Source organism: Lutra lutra, chromosome 9 (genome assembly GCF_902655055.1).
Source record: "Lutra lutra chromosome 9, mLutLut1.2, whole genome shotgun sequence".
Lineage (NCBI taxonomy): Eukaryota > Metazoa > Chordata > Mammalia > Carnivora > Mustelidae > Lutra > Lutra lutra.
Genome location: NC_062286.1, coordinates 11,416,318 through 11,430,363, shown reverse-complemented (window position 1 = coordinate 11,430,363; position 14,046 = coordinate 11,416,318). Strand labels below are relative to the sequence as shown.

The window sequence follows — 14,046 nt, the reverse complement described above, 5'->3', positions numbered from 1 at the left end:
GAGAAGTGACAAGATAAAGAACTTTGGGTTTCTCAAATTTCTTAAAATATTTATGTCACAATGGCATATTTCTGAGGTAGTGATTCTGAGCTCCTTCCCAAGTTTAAGAGGAAATCAGCTTGGAAAACTGTTATATTTCTTTTTAAATTTTTATTAAGAGTATAATTCTCTCATATTGCTTGTCTGAAAAAGGATATATGAACATTTTCTAAAGCCTTTTTTTAAGCCTTATGTATACTTTGCATCAACCTTATGATATGTATACTTTGATATACCTTATGATATGTATACTTTGTAACAAACTTTCAGCTTACTCTGTTGAAAATGCTGATATTATCCCTACATTCTTCATTTTTTAAGTGGAAAGACCTAAGAACACTTACTCTTGCATCCTTAGAATTTTGGACTTTGATAAATTGTTGACACTTAGATGTTTATTAAATAAATTACCATTTTGTAAAAATTTGAGTGATGACTTAACAATTTATTTTTTCTTACTTAACATGTTTAGGGCCCAAATACAGTTTTTAAATTGATCTTTGGACTAAATGTGTTGTATTTAAGCCACGTTGATGGACGGACTTGTATCGATTTTTTTTTCCTTCCATTAGATAAAGAGTCCTTTTACCCGCTGATAGATGTAAATTGGTGGGCAGCCAATGCAGTGACTCTGGCTCGTTGCTCTGGTGCTTTGACTGTTTCATCAGTGAAAACTTTGAAGAATTTACTGGGAAAATCCTGTGAGTGGTTTGAACCATCACCTCAAGTCACTGCTACCCATGATGGAGGATTTTTAAGTTTGGAGGTAATGCTTTCCCTTTTAGAGAAGCTGGTGTATTGGAAAATAAGCATGTACTTCACCAAAAATTTAAACACCTGATTTTAATGTAAATTTAATTTTTTTTAGTGATGGCTGTCCATTTATCTTTATTGAAGTATGGCTAACCATTTGATTTTTAAATTTTAGCAATCCCATTATCTAATCTTGTCCTTAAAAACAAAAATCTGCTATTGGAATCAGAGATTGAGTGCAGTATAATAAAGATGTATTGTTTAATCGATTAAAAACCTTGCATTGGGGGCGCCTGGGTGGCTCAGTGGGTTGGGCCGCTGCCTTCGGCTCAGGTCATGATCTCAGGGTTCTGGGGTCGGTCCCGCGTCGGGTTCTCTGCTCAGCAGGAAGCCTGCTTCCCTCTCTCTCTCTCTCTCTCTCTGCCTGCCTCTCCGTCTACTTGTGATCTCTGTCAAATAAATAAATAAAATCTTAAAAAAAATAAAAAATAAAAACCTTGCATTGTAGAAGACTGAAGAAAATGGAATCATTTTGTTCTTTGTAAAGCATTTTTTCTTCATTGGCATGATAGTTTTTTTTCTTTTTTTTTCCTTTTTCTTAGATTAGATATCTTAAAATGTAAAAGGTATTTCTATTTAAATATGGTCTTTAACAAACTCTTTCCATGAAGTTTGGGAACTTAAAAATTCTGGTTCTTTTTAGTCAAGAAAGCTTGTTTGTCTCGTGTCAAAAGACTGGAAAATAGAGGCTATTGATTGAAAGTTATGTTTTGGTCATTAAAGATTCTTATTCTAAGCCTTTCAAGGTTAAGGACCTTTAATAGTTTTCACATCAGTGCAGATTCACAAGTATTTTTTTTTTTTCACAAGTATTTTTTACCTCAAAGTTTGTTACTGAGTCTACAGATGTTATTTAAAGAGAACCATGGCTTAAAATTGAAGGCAGCTCTATTAAGTCTGGGAATGAAAGTTATCTTTAACAGTCAGGCTTTCAGACTCAGAAGTTTGTGAAGCTGTTAGACATTTTTTCTTAAAAAGGGAAGGAGGGCAGGAGAGCCATTCTCAGTAAAGCAAATAAATACCTTCATGTTCGTTTTCTAAATAGATGAAAAAATCCCGTTTCTCTACAGCAGGTACAAAAATATCAAAAGTGAAGGAATTAGCATTCTTTTTATTTTCCTAAAATAATTGCCAGACCTATATTTGGGAGATTATATTAATGAACCATTATGAAAACAGGGTTTAGTTTTGGAGATTTGGAACCAATAAGGCAATGGATATTTCTGGAACTGTTGATGGGTATACTGTTTGTTGTTGGGTTCCTCTGAAGTCTGTTCTTTGTCTTCACCATGTGGCTCATCGAACTGGAATAGAATTAAAAATATTTTTCTCATGGACTCTAGAGCTTGTCTTGAGTTCCTCACTACTGATTTCACATCTCCTTTTTCAATTTAGTGTGAGATTAAACTTGCCCCCAAACGATCTCGTTTGGAGACCAGGGCTGGAGATGAAGATGAAGGGGAAGAGGACTCTGATTCTGATCAGGAAGTTTCTGCCAAGGCTCGCTACTTTGGCTACATCAAACAGGGCCTGTATCTGGTGACTGAGATGGAACGATTCGCACCTCCGCGGAAACGCCCGCGAACCATCACCAAAAACTACCGCCTCGTGAGTTTACGCTCCACGACCCCAGAGGAGCTCTATCAGAGAAAGGTGAGGGAACATGCTGTCACTATCAAAGTTCTCACAGGCCTCCAGATTTTATTTCAGTGAGAAAAACCTAATTGTTTTTCTTTTTTTCTTTTTTTGAGAAAAACCCAATTTTTTAAAACAGAAATTCCAAGAGGGATTGTCCTAACATTGATGTGTTAGAAATACCAGTAGGGTAGAGCTTTGAAAATAGTGCTGGCTTTTGTGAATTGAATTGAATTGAAAACAGTGATTGAAGGATGAATCCACTTAGACTGTCCACTTGTGGCTTAGCCAGGTGTCTAACCCTAACCCTAACCCTAACCCTTACCCTTGGTAAGTGCCACTGTCTGCTCTAACTGCAGATGGTGGGGGAAGAAACGCAAGCTTGCTCTCCCGTCAGGGGTTTGCTTGGGAAGCAGACTGAATCCACACTGAGCATTCCAGTTATCTCTGTTGTTCCTGCTCTGTCCTGGGTGGGCCCTGGACTAAGAGTCAGGCTGTTGGCTGTCCTTTCCTGGTTCTGCCGTCGTTTTACTCTATACATGTGGGCACTTCAGCTGTCTCTCAGCTTTCTGTTGAGTGTGGAGAGAAATATGTGCTCTGTCTGCTGCTCAGCAGGTTGGTGGGCTTTTGGTGCCCCCCCCCACCCCGGCCACCGTGCTCATGAGAATAGTTAGCAATGGGTCACGTGCTCCAGAGGGGAGGGGATTATCCTCATCTATGACCTCATCATGGCGACACTGCGGACCAGTCAGTAATGTAACCTTCCTGTTCCCATTTCCTTGTCCCAAGATTGAAAGTGAAGAGTACGAGGAAGCCTTGTGTCTGGCCCAGACCTATGGCCTGGATACGGATCTAGTCTATCAGAGGCAGTGGAGGAAGTCCGCGGTCAACATCGCTTCCATTCAGAATTACCTGGTATGTTTAAATATTTTGGTAACATGGTATAATTCAAATGTATGGCTTTTTTTTTGGGGGGGGGGGATGCTAGGGCTTCACATTGGAGCATTTTATATTGCTGACATTTCTATAGCCGAAGCATGTTTTATTCAGTGTGGAGAAGTTATCTTTTATCTCGTTGTATTGGCCTTGCAGCTGGACTTTGTGATGAAGATGGGGGAACAGATAGTCACTGATAAACGAGTTAACTGCCTGGTTTTACTGGTAGTTAAGTACCAGTTAACTACTTTGCCTAATCCTTTCTTTTCCTCCACCTCAGTTACCTTTCTTCGCCTGCATCATTCAGGGTTGCCTCGGGAGCCAGAAGCCACCTAGTAATTTGAACAGGGAAAGTTTTAATATGGAGCCTTATTTTCTAGTGAGATTTACTATAAAGGGGTAAAGAGAACCCTAGGGAGTACCTTCGGGCTGAAGGAGCATCCCTAGAGAGGAAGCAGACTTGGAGGGGAGGCCCGCTCCCTTGAGATGGGATTCAGACCTTACTGACCTTTGAAGGAATGGTTGGCATCTTTGGGATGCCTCGGGCCAGGGCTGGTTCTTGGTTGCCAAGATTGGCAGGTAGGAAGAGGTAGGATGGATGGGCAAGCTGGTGCCTGTAGCTAGGGTGCCCTGGTAAGCTGAGGCTGGGGGGTTGGAAAACCTCAGAGAAGGAACCATGGCCAGGACTGAAACAAACAAACAAAAAGCTTCTAGTTTGCAGATGGGCATCATCTAGGAAGACTCCCAACCCCCTGGGCATTGGAGATTCACTGAATCTGCCTGTGGGGGTAACAGCTGAAATTCAGTTGGACGTTGTGTTCAGCGGGAATAAGGGCAGAAGTAGCCCCTTCCAGGGGTCCCCTACAGGCACTGCTGGCTGCTGAGCCATAGGGACAAGTTTAGAACCTGAGCACATTAGGGCTAGAAACCAGAGCTTTTCCTCTGCAGTGCCCTCCAGCGCCCTCTCTTGATGAAGCTTGATGTTCTGTCAGTTGCAAAATGGAGATGCTGTCCATCCCATGAATGGCCGTGAGGAGAGCTCTTGAAGCTGAGAGGCATTAGATACTTGCCATATCAGGCTTGCCAAATTCGCTTTCTTTGTTTAAATCTTGCAGCTGGACTCTTCCTGCTGCCCACTGCCTGGGTTAAATTTGTTACGTAGCCTGTGTATTGGAACCCTCGACACCTTTGTGAGGACACAGTTGGATTTATGGCATGTTTTAAAGAGGGCTTGACTTCTCATGTGACGTTAAAAAAGGAAAATGCCTTTGCATTTAGGAAGATCTAAGAAATGTTGGGGAAATTTCGTGATAATTTTAAAATTATACATAATTGTATATACATTTATGTATAAAATTGTACATAAAATTAATGTACGTGAGTAATTAAAAATAACATAATGTGAGAAAGTTTTAAGAAGTTAATGCTTCAACCAAATCGGAAGACAAACTGTTAATAAGTAAGACACCGGAGAAGAGAGAGCATGAGAAGTAATGAAATAAAGGAGGAAGTTCCTTGTATTTCCTTTAGGAGATCAGAACACCAAAGCTGTATTATCTTTCTTTTGTGACTCAGGACAGTGAGTTGTGAGTTTATGTGTGCCCATTCAGGGCTTTTTCTGGAACACAGTGAAGGACAATATTGGTCCCTGACGGAGCTGACAGGTGTTAAGAGAGACAAAGCAAGTACATTTTTTGGAGGGAGAAACACCTAATTCAGCTACATAAGTAGACAATTAAGAGTAAAAGTACTAGGCGAGAGAAGGCGAAAGGAGCACAGGAGAAGCATAAATTGGCCTTCCCTTTTAGGGAGCCTATAATCTTTCTGATAAGATTCATGTCTAAATATAAATAACCATACAAGAAGATTCCAGATAAAGGCTGTGGGAACCCAGTGAAAGTAGCAATCATTTTAGACCCAGTGGTTCGGGAAGGCTGTAAAGTGAAGACACTTTGAGTAGATTTGAGAGACTTCAGAACAGGCATCCTGGAATTAGAAGAGAGGAAGCTGTTCTTCATGGGACAAATGGTATGAACAAATTCAAAGGAAATGAGCTTGACTTGTGACATCGACTGAATTTGTCATAATCTTCGTTTCATGTCTACATTAGTAGACTTTCAGTCCATACTGAAGCTTATGAGCCCCCTTATGAGCTCTGTAAGTCAACCCATCTGCCGCATCAGATATTCAACAGCAGTGAACTTTGGGAAATACGATTAGAAGATACATTGACTTGGGTTCTGAAGGATGTGGAAGGCTTGTGATGACTTAGGCTTTTTATCCTTAGGGTAATGGGGAAGTGTTGTGGATTTTTGACTCTGGAGGCACAGAAGTAGATGGTGTAGAAGATGAACTGGCATGGAGGGAGAGTGTTGGTGGGAAACCCTACTAAGGCAAAGATGTCATAGGTGTCATGTGGTGATGCCATGGACTGGTATGGAGGCCATAGACGTGGAGAAGGGAAAATGAGTTAAGAGGCATATGAGGGAAGAACTGATGGAATGGAATGTATAAAGGAATGCAGGGTAAGAGTCAAATCTTACTTAAAACATATAACCACCATGACCCTTTCTTGGAAGAGGCTAAGTCCAGGGATTTGGATGGAGTCAGAGGAAGCAGTTGGGAGGTAGGAATGGGCCCTTGGTCTTTGCAAAGAACAGCACATCATGGCTTTTATGATGAAATTATCATCTACACTTTGTGTTACATCTCATGGTCAAGTAAATCTAGAACGTTGATGTGCTATGCCTCATTAGTTTTGTTTCAAAGTGCAGCATGCTCGTTACAATAGGCTATATCTTATCTTGCTTTTCTGCTTGCTCTTCTACTCTATTAGATAGCCCAGATGCAAACTAATAAGCAGCTATAAAAATTTGGGTAGATCTTTTTTATGTTTCTGAAGGAGTCCTGAACTTTGTGTTTCAGTAGAAGAAAAAAAGGAAACTGTAGGAATCTCCTTGTCTATATCCCATTCTAGTCACCATTAGGGAATTAGCTTTTTCCTGTCAAGCTTCTCTAGCAGCTACCTGTGGCTAAGGGGTTAGGTAGCTCTACTTCCTTAGGTCTAGCTTTATGATTCTAGAAGGCAGTTGTCCTATGCTATCAGATGTCCTGGGTTCTTTAATGCCGCTGTCTTTTATTGTATCCAGAGCAAAATAAAGAAACGATCCTGGGTTCTTCATGAGTGTTTGGAAAGAGTTCCTGAAAATGTGGATGCTGCGAAGGAGCTGCTTCAGTATGGACTGAAAGGCACAGACCTGGAGGCTCTGGTGGCTATAGGGAGAGGAGCCGACGACGGCAGGTGGGTCATAGAAAGATCGGGATCCAAGAGTAAAGGTGACTTTGTGAAAATATTAAAGCTGAGACATGGCAGAGGGTAAACTTTTCTTTATTAGGTTATCCTGTAATGAGACAGTTGCCTTCGATCAATGCTTCTCTTATCTGAGGCCACAGCTTTCTTTCCTTTGAGTTAAATGTGTGTATGTATGATAGCTTGATGCTAAGAAAAGAGCAGATTCTACAGACCTTTATCGGATGCTGGCAGTTTCTAGCTGTGGGCTAAAGGCACTTACCTGGGAGTGCTTCCCAGTCAGGAGCACCCCTTTGGCAAGCGTGAGCTTCATTCATTTTGTTTGTCTTGGCTTCCTACCTCCTTTAGAGAATTCGAGTGATTAAATCCTGTGTCTTAGGAAAGCACTTTGTAAACTTGTAAGTACCACGCAAATGTCTGTCTATAATAATAGTAAAGTTATTTGACAGGAGTCATTGCTCGTTAGACATTTGGAATTTTTTTAAAGATATAAGTGTGATGATATATTTAACAAGTAAGTACTGTAAATGAGACTGACGTTCATTGTCCTTTTCAGACCTTGTTTTTTTGTACTTTAATTAATTAATTTTAAGTAATCTCCATGCGCAGTGTAGGGCTTCAACTCATGACCCCAAGATCAAGAGTCCCATGTTCTATGGATCAAGCTAGCCAGGCACCTCATAAATTTATTTTACTTTTATTTATTTATTTATTCATTTATTTTATTTATTTTTAAGATTTGTATTTATTTGAGGGGGAGTGAGCATGCACAAGAGGGAGCAGGGGGAGGGGCGGAGGGAGAGAGAGAAGCAGACTCCCTGGTGAGAATGGAGCTGGGCTCCATCCCAGGACCCTGGGACCATGACCTGAGCTGCAGACAGACGTTTAACTCACTGAGCCACCCAGGAGCCCCTATTTATTATCTTTTAAGTAAACCATTTTGAAACCTTAAATAGAAGTGATTCCAACTGTAAACTCTGGGCAGCATTTTCTCGATGGGCTGTTTCACACTGGATAAGTATAAACCTCACATGTTTTCCTAAGTAGTTGTTATTGTCATGATTTTAAAATTTTTGTATGTGACGATTAGTGATGACTTTTTGCCCATCCTGTGGATATAATGAGTGAATCACTTTCCTTGCAATACAAAAGCTTTCTTTCAAATAATTGGTTCTTTCTGTGTCTATGGAGAGCAACTTAGTGATAAAATCAGCCCAAGTGGGGGAAAGCAGCTTTTACTAATAGCTTTGGGTTTGTTTTTTTTCCTTTCAGATTTACATTGCCTGGTGAAGTAGACATTGGCAACATCCCCTATGAGGAGCTGTCACCACCCAGTGAAGAGCCTGCCAGGAATAAAAAGAAAAAGATCAACAAGAGACGAGAACTACTGAAATTAGTGAACTTTGCAAAGTAAATGGTTTATGACTGTTTGGTACTTTCTTTAAAATAACTGGTCACTCAAGTGTGCTCTTCACGAGGATTAATTGCTCTGAATTGTTCCAGCAACGCAAACCAAATGCAGTTGGTGCTATTTTACCCTCGTGCTTTTGTGTACTGTTCTGTCACTTTAGGGCTCAGTGGAACATTGTTATTTTTATTCTGTTTTAACTCCTAGAGAAGTGCGCTTCTGTGTTAATGTAAGTGGCCTAACACAGCTATTCACAACAGGTTAACGCTGGAACAAAAGGAACTCTGCCGCTGTAGACGGAAATTACTAACCTACCTAGATCGGCTTGCAACTTATGAGGTAAGGAGTAGTTTTAATCAAACCAATTAAGTTTATTCAGTCTATCATTATAATGATACTGCTGCCCTAATATCTGACGTTCTTGATCTTTTTAACTATGTATGTTTTGGGGAAAAATTCATTTTGTGCAGAAGTAGTTTCTCTTATATAACTGCTTTGGTAAAAATTAAGAGACTGTGGAAGGCAGAATCATGTTAGTCTAGGAGCAGAAAACACTTTAGCCACTTCAGTGTATCTGTGTTTTCTAGGTATGTGATGCTTTTTATTTACTTTGATTTTACATTTTGATTTTAAGGTTATGGCATATAGCTGTCTCCAGTACTGAATTTCGGTATACACTGGGTTTTAGTAATCCTAATATGAATATTTCTGACTCATTTTATTTTAGTGACTTGCTAGTGCATTGAATTTAGTTGGTTGAACTTTGGTCCTAATTATGGCCAAAATGAGACACTTCAACTTTATTATTTTTTTGTTTGTTTTTATTTTTTATTTTTTATTTATCTTTTAAATTTCTTTTCAGTGTTCCAGAATTCATTGCTTTGCATCACACCCAATGCTCCATGCAATATGTGCCCTCCATAATACCCACCACTAGGCTCACCCAACCTTCCACCCATCTCCCCTCCAGAACCCTCAGTTAGTTCCTCAGAGTCCACAGTCTCTCATGGTTCATCTTCCCCTCCGATTTCCCCCAACTGTCTCTCCTCTCCTTCTCCCCAAGTCCTCCATGTTATTCCTTATGCTCCACAAATAAATGAAACCATAGAATAATGACTCTCTCTGCTTGACTTATTTCACTCAGCATAATCTCCTCCAGTCCCACCCATGTTGACCCAAAAGTTGGGGATTCATCCTTCCTGATGGAGGCATAGTATTCCATTGTATATATGGACCACATCTTCCTTATCCATTCGTCCGTTGAAGGGCATCTTGGTTCTTTCCACAGTTTGGCGATTGTGGCCATTGCTGCTATAAACATTGGGGTACAGATGGACCTTCTTTTCACTACATCTGTATCTTTGGGGTAAATATCTGGTAGTGCAATTGCAGGGTCATAGGGTAGCTCTATTTTTAATTTCTTATGGAATCTCCACACTGTTTTCCAAAGTGGCTGCACCAACTTGCATTACCACCAACAGTGTAAGAGGGTTTGCCTTTCTCCACATCCTCTCCAACACTTGTTTATTGTCTTGTTGATTTTGGCCATTCTGATTGGTATAAGGTGGTATCTCAATGTGGTTTTGATTTGAATCTCTGTGATGCCTAGTGATGATGAACATTTTTTCATGGAGACACTTGAACTTTAAAAAAGGTATACTTTATTTTTATTTCTTTAGGGACACAAACACTGGCTGTTTCCAACATTCAGATGTTGTTAAAGATATTCCAGCAAAAATACATAGTTTAGGCTGCTTTTTCACATGACCCTCACAGCTGACATTACCCAGAAATTGATATAAATTCCTAACTTTTAAAATTTGACTTCACTTGCAGATTACTTCTTCCACCTGTGTTAGTCCTTTCTGTGGAAACAGCTCTCTTGGCCCTTGGTACTGGCACATAGCAGGTGCTCAGTAAATGTGACCTCTAATATTAATGATGCTTGTCCCCAGAATAATGGAGATATTTAGTACTTCTAATGCCTATAGGCAAATCTAAAAGCATTTGATTTCCTATCTGCTAATAAAATAAGTGTTTTCAAACAAAATACCACTGATAAAAGAGGGCTGTTTATGGTTACTAAAAAACATGATAGTTATACAAATAAGTTGCAAAAAATTCCCAATACTTTTATCTATGGGTACAACTAGTTTGATTGTTGGATGGCCCTGTTATTTTAAAGCCTATTGTTTTACTGTATTGGAGTTTTATTTTGAGGTAATATATAAAAGCATGTTATGAGCTGCAGAAGGCAGTACAGATAGGGTTTATTATGTTGTCTTAGCCTTTGTTTTACTAAATTTTATTGATTTGAGATCTTGAAGAGTTCCACGAAATGTTCAGAGTTTGACTATCCAGTTAATTTTCTTTCATTCCCCTTTAGGTATCGAATTGTTGTTTCCCTATTTGACAGTTGGAAGTATGTTCACTAGTGCCTGGTTTAAAGTATTTGTTGAGCCCACTTTCTTGGAGAATTAGGCTAATTAGGCTTTCGAGAAGTAGGTGAAGTTGATGAATTTGGTTGTTAAAACTTAAAAATGAAGATGTTCAGACACAGTAGCTTACCAGCTAGATAGTAGTAGAGATAGGCATTGCATTTTAATCCTGAGGCAAGCTTATTTTATGAATCCTGTAATAAATTAGATAAAAGTAGATTCATTTCTATGTGACAGAAGTGCCTGGTAGGTACCAGCCATCATGGCAGTGCTGGAGATGGAGATAAGAACAAAGAAGTGTCCTGGAGTCCACATTATGTAGGCACTAAATGGTGACAATGAGGTGTGTAGAACTGAGGAAAGAACGTGGTGGAGAAGGACATTCCGTTTTTCCTGGGGACGTCCTAGAAGACACTATATAGGAAGTGCCATCCCAACTAGTCCTTAAAAAAGAAACAAAACAAAAGCAGGCAAATTTAGGGGACTGGGGAGTGCTCTAAGGCAGACATGGGAGCAGAAGCTCCAGAAAGGTGTAGGGGTTTTGTTTTGTCTTGGTGGCTGCTGTATCCCCAAGCTCAGACCGGTACCTGGCTTCTTGAGGAGCTCAGCAAATATTTGTTGAGGCAATTGATAGGTAAGAGACTACCTTAAATACCGGCACGTTTGTTGAGGACTTACTGTTTGTCGGCCACTGCGCTGGCTACTGAATCCGGATTATTTCCCAGCAGTCTTTCAGGCAGGTAGTGTTTTCCTTCCAGTGTTATGGATATGAAAACTGAGGATTGGAGAAGGAAAGTAATTTGCTTAAGGAGAAAGCAGGAACTCACAGCGAGGTCTCCTGGATTCATTAGCCTGTGCTGATAATCCTCCTGCGCTCTATGAAGTAAGGGGGTGGCGTGCTCCTGACAGAGTGAGCTGGTGGGGGGAGCTGGGCTGCCAGGGAGCGCAGCACAGATCGAAGGGAGAAGGGGGGTTAGAACAGTTTCTGGCCACATTTGAGAGGTCTCTCATGCCGTGTGTGGAGTGGACTTAAACTGCCAGAGGTGGAGTGAGTTTAGGGAAGAACAGAAAGTGGGTAAGGGGAGACAGTGATTGTAGGTGCCTCCTTCTGGAAGTTTTGTTTCAAGGTGCCAAGAAGATAATGTATGTGAAATTGAGAATTTTTTTTTGATGGAAGAAGTATTGTTTGTATGCTAATGAGAAGGAAGCAGCAGAGGGTGAGGAGGAATTTATCCAACAGGAGAAAGAGGCGATAATGGCATGATTATAGAAATGGGATTTGGAGCATGAACAGGGTTTGGGGAGCAGATGGTTATAATTTTTCTGTTGTAGCTGAAGGAAGGAAATCCTGTTGGTAGAGATGCAGGTAGATGTGTGGTTTCAGTGGGTGGAAAACGAATATCCCATCTCACAGTGTCAGAGTGTATGAAGCAAGTTTTCAGTTGAGAATGGAGACAGGGATAAATGTTGGAGGTCTGGAAGGAATGAAGGAACTGTGGAAAAGTTTCTAACAGAATAGGGGAGAAGACTTGTTAGGGAAATGTAGTACCATTGAGGGACGGCAGATTTGAATTGAATTTATAAAATGTCCAACCTTCCCTAAAGTATACAGAAGAGTATAATGAACCTGGATGTACTCACTGCCCCGTTCAGCCATTTTGTGGATCTTGTATCTTTTACTCTCCACTCCTCCCTTTTCTTTCAGCTAGTTGTTATAAAGCAAATCCTAGACATCTTATCACTTCACTCATAAATACTTATGTGTCTGTAACTGGTAAAGAATTAAAAAATAACCCAATAACATTATTATTTCTAAGAAAATTAGTAGCAGTTCCCTAATATCATCTCCTATCCACTTCATGTTCAGATTTCCCTAGTCACCTCATAAATGGTTTTACAGTTGGTTCGTTTGCATCAGGATTCCAACTGTGCTGAGATCTTGAAATGAGAATTGTCAGCTTGATTTTGTGGTTATTTTTTCAGACTTGTACCTTGTAATCAGGGTTCTTAGTTGCTTTGGATTAAGGATGAGGTTTTGCCCGGTGAGTATGATGAAGGGAAAGAAGCAAAGGATTAAAGAAATCTCTGAATGGTGGACCAGGGACTAAGCTGGTTGGAAGGGATAAGAGACTTGGAGGAGAAAGAGCAGGTGAAAAATGTAGGGTCAGTGGGCCGGATGTCTCAGTGACATTGCGGAATTGCTGGAATGCCATATGTTGGGTTGAGCTGGTGGGTGGAGGAAGGATCAGTTGCTCAGGAATCCATTGTTGGACATGGAGATGTCCCAGAGACTTCCTTCGGGTGATGATAAAGATCTAGGGAGCTGGTAGGAGGCATAACTGGGATGGAACAAAGGGAACGGTTGTTGTGGATGGGGAGTCCGGGAACTGAGAACATTTTTGAAATGTTTTCTTTCTTGGTTTCCATGAATATGGGTTAAACAGCCCCCAGCGCCCCCATCCCCTCCTGCCCTTACTTCTCTGCTTCTCCAGCTCCTCCTTCATTTGCTTTGCTCTTCAGATGCCTATTCCTGACCTTCCCTTGTCCTCCACCACATCACAACACTTTTTTTTTGGCGGGGGGCGGGGGGTTGATCCTTTAAATGATGTTGCTCCTTAAGGCTGTTTTCATTCAACTTGATCTCCCTTGAAATCATACTCACTTGTGTGTTAGTAAGTGTGGCATGTATGTGACTCACCTCACTCTAGAACTCTTGCTCTATCCACCTGCCTTCTGGGTGGCTCCTTCTAGATGTGCTAGAGTTCGAAGCCCAACATATTTGCAAGTGACCTTCTCAACACCCACCCCCGCCCCCCATCTCCTCCACACCTCCTCCTTGTCTCTCTCCTACCTCAGTAAATTAATTCAGTCAATAAGTAGTTATTGGTTACTTATTATATGAAAAGTAGACTGCTGGGGATCTGGGGTTCAGCATTAAGCATGACAGACAATGAGCCCTGAGTCATACATTGCCGTGGGCAGATCCTTACCTGCAGTTGTCATGGCCAACCTGTTGGTGTTTTATGTCCCAGCTTTGGGGCACCCCCCGGGAAGCCTTCCCCGTCTTCCCAGGACGAGTTTTATAGTACTGTCCTGTGTGTTTCCCTTCGCCTGTTCCTGTGTCCCTTTTTGTTTCCACGAGATTTTAAGCAGTTTGGAAGGCAGGAAACGCATCCTGCTCATGACATCACTGTTGCCTATCACAGTGCCCCTAGCGCATAGTAGACACTCAGTAAATATTTGTTGAAGGAATGAACGGTTCAGGCTGCGTTTTACATCGATCGCCAGCAGCCGTGAAGTTAATGCAGGTGTTCATAATGCGCTGCCGTGTATCACAGTCGCTTACTTGTTTGCAGCAGGTGGTGGGTTTTGGTTGTCTTACTGTAATTAATTTTTTACTGCCCATTTCATTTACTTCTTAATTTTTTTTTAATTAACAGTATTTATAAATACAGCTATTTTCAAAA

At 40.8% G+C, this 14,046-nt stretch overlaps 1 protein-coding gene across 2 annotated transcripts in view; it reads left to right on the top strand.

Moving 5' to 3' along the window:
- Positions 1 to 14,046, top strand: part of NBAS (NBAS subunit of NRZ tethering complex) — a 329,816-nt gene that overhangs the window by 80,270 nt on the left and 235,500 nt on the right. For both annotated transcript variants that reach the window (XM_047744603.1, XM_047744602.1), the window contains exons 14-19: positions 612 to 805; positions 2,248 to 2,505; positions 3,277 to 3,402; positions 6,573 to 6,724; positions 8,006 to 8,143; positions 8,402 to 8,480. In XM_047744603.1, coding sequence (XP_047600559.1) covers positions 612 to 805; positions 2,248 to 2,505; positions 3,277 to 3,402; positions 6,573 to 6,724; positions 8,006 to 8,143; positions 8,402 to 8,480 — 947 coding nt within the window. The remainder of the gene's footprint in view (positions 1 to 611; positions 806 to 2,247; positions 2,506 to 3,276; positions 3,403 to 6,572; positions 6,725 to 8,005; positions 8,144 to 8,401; positions 8,481 to 14,046) is intronic.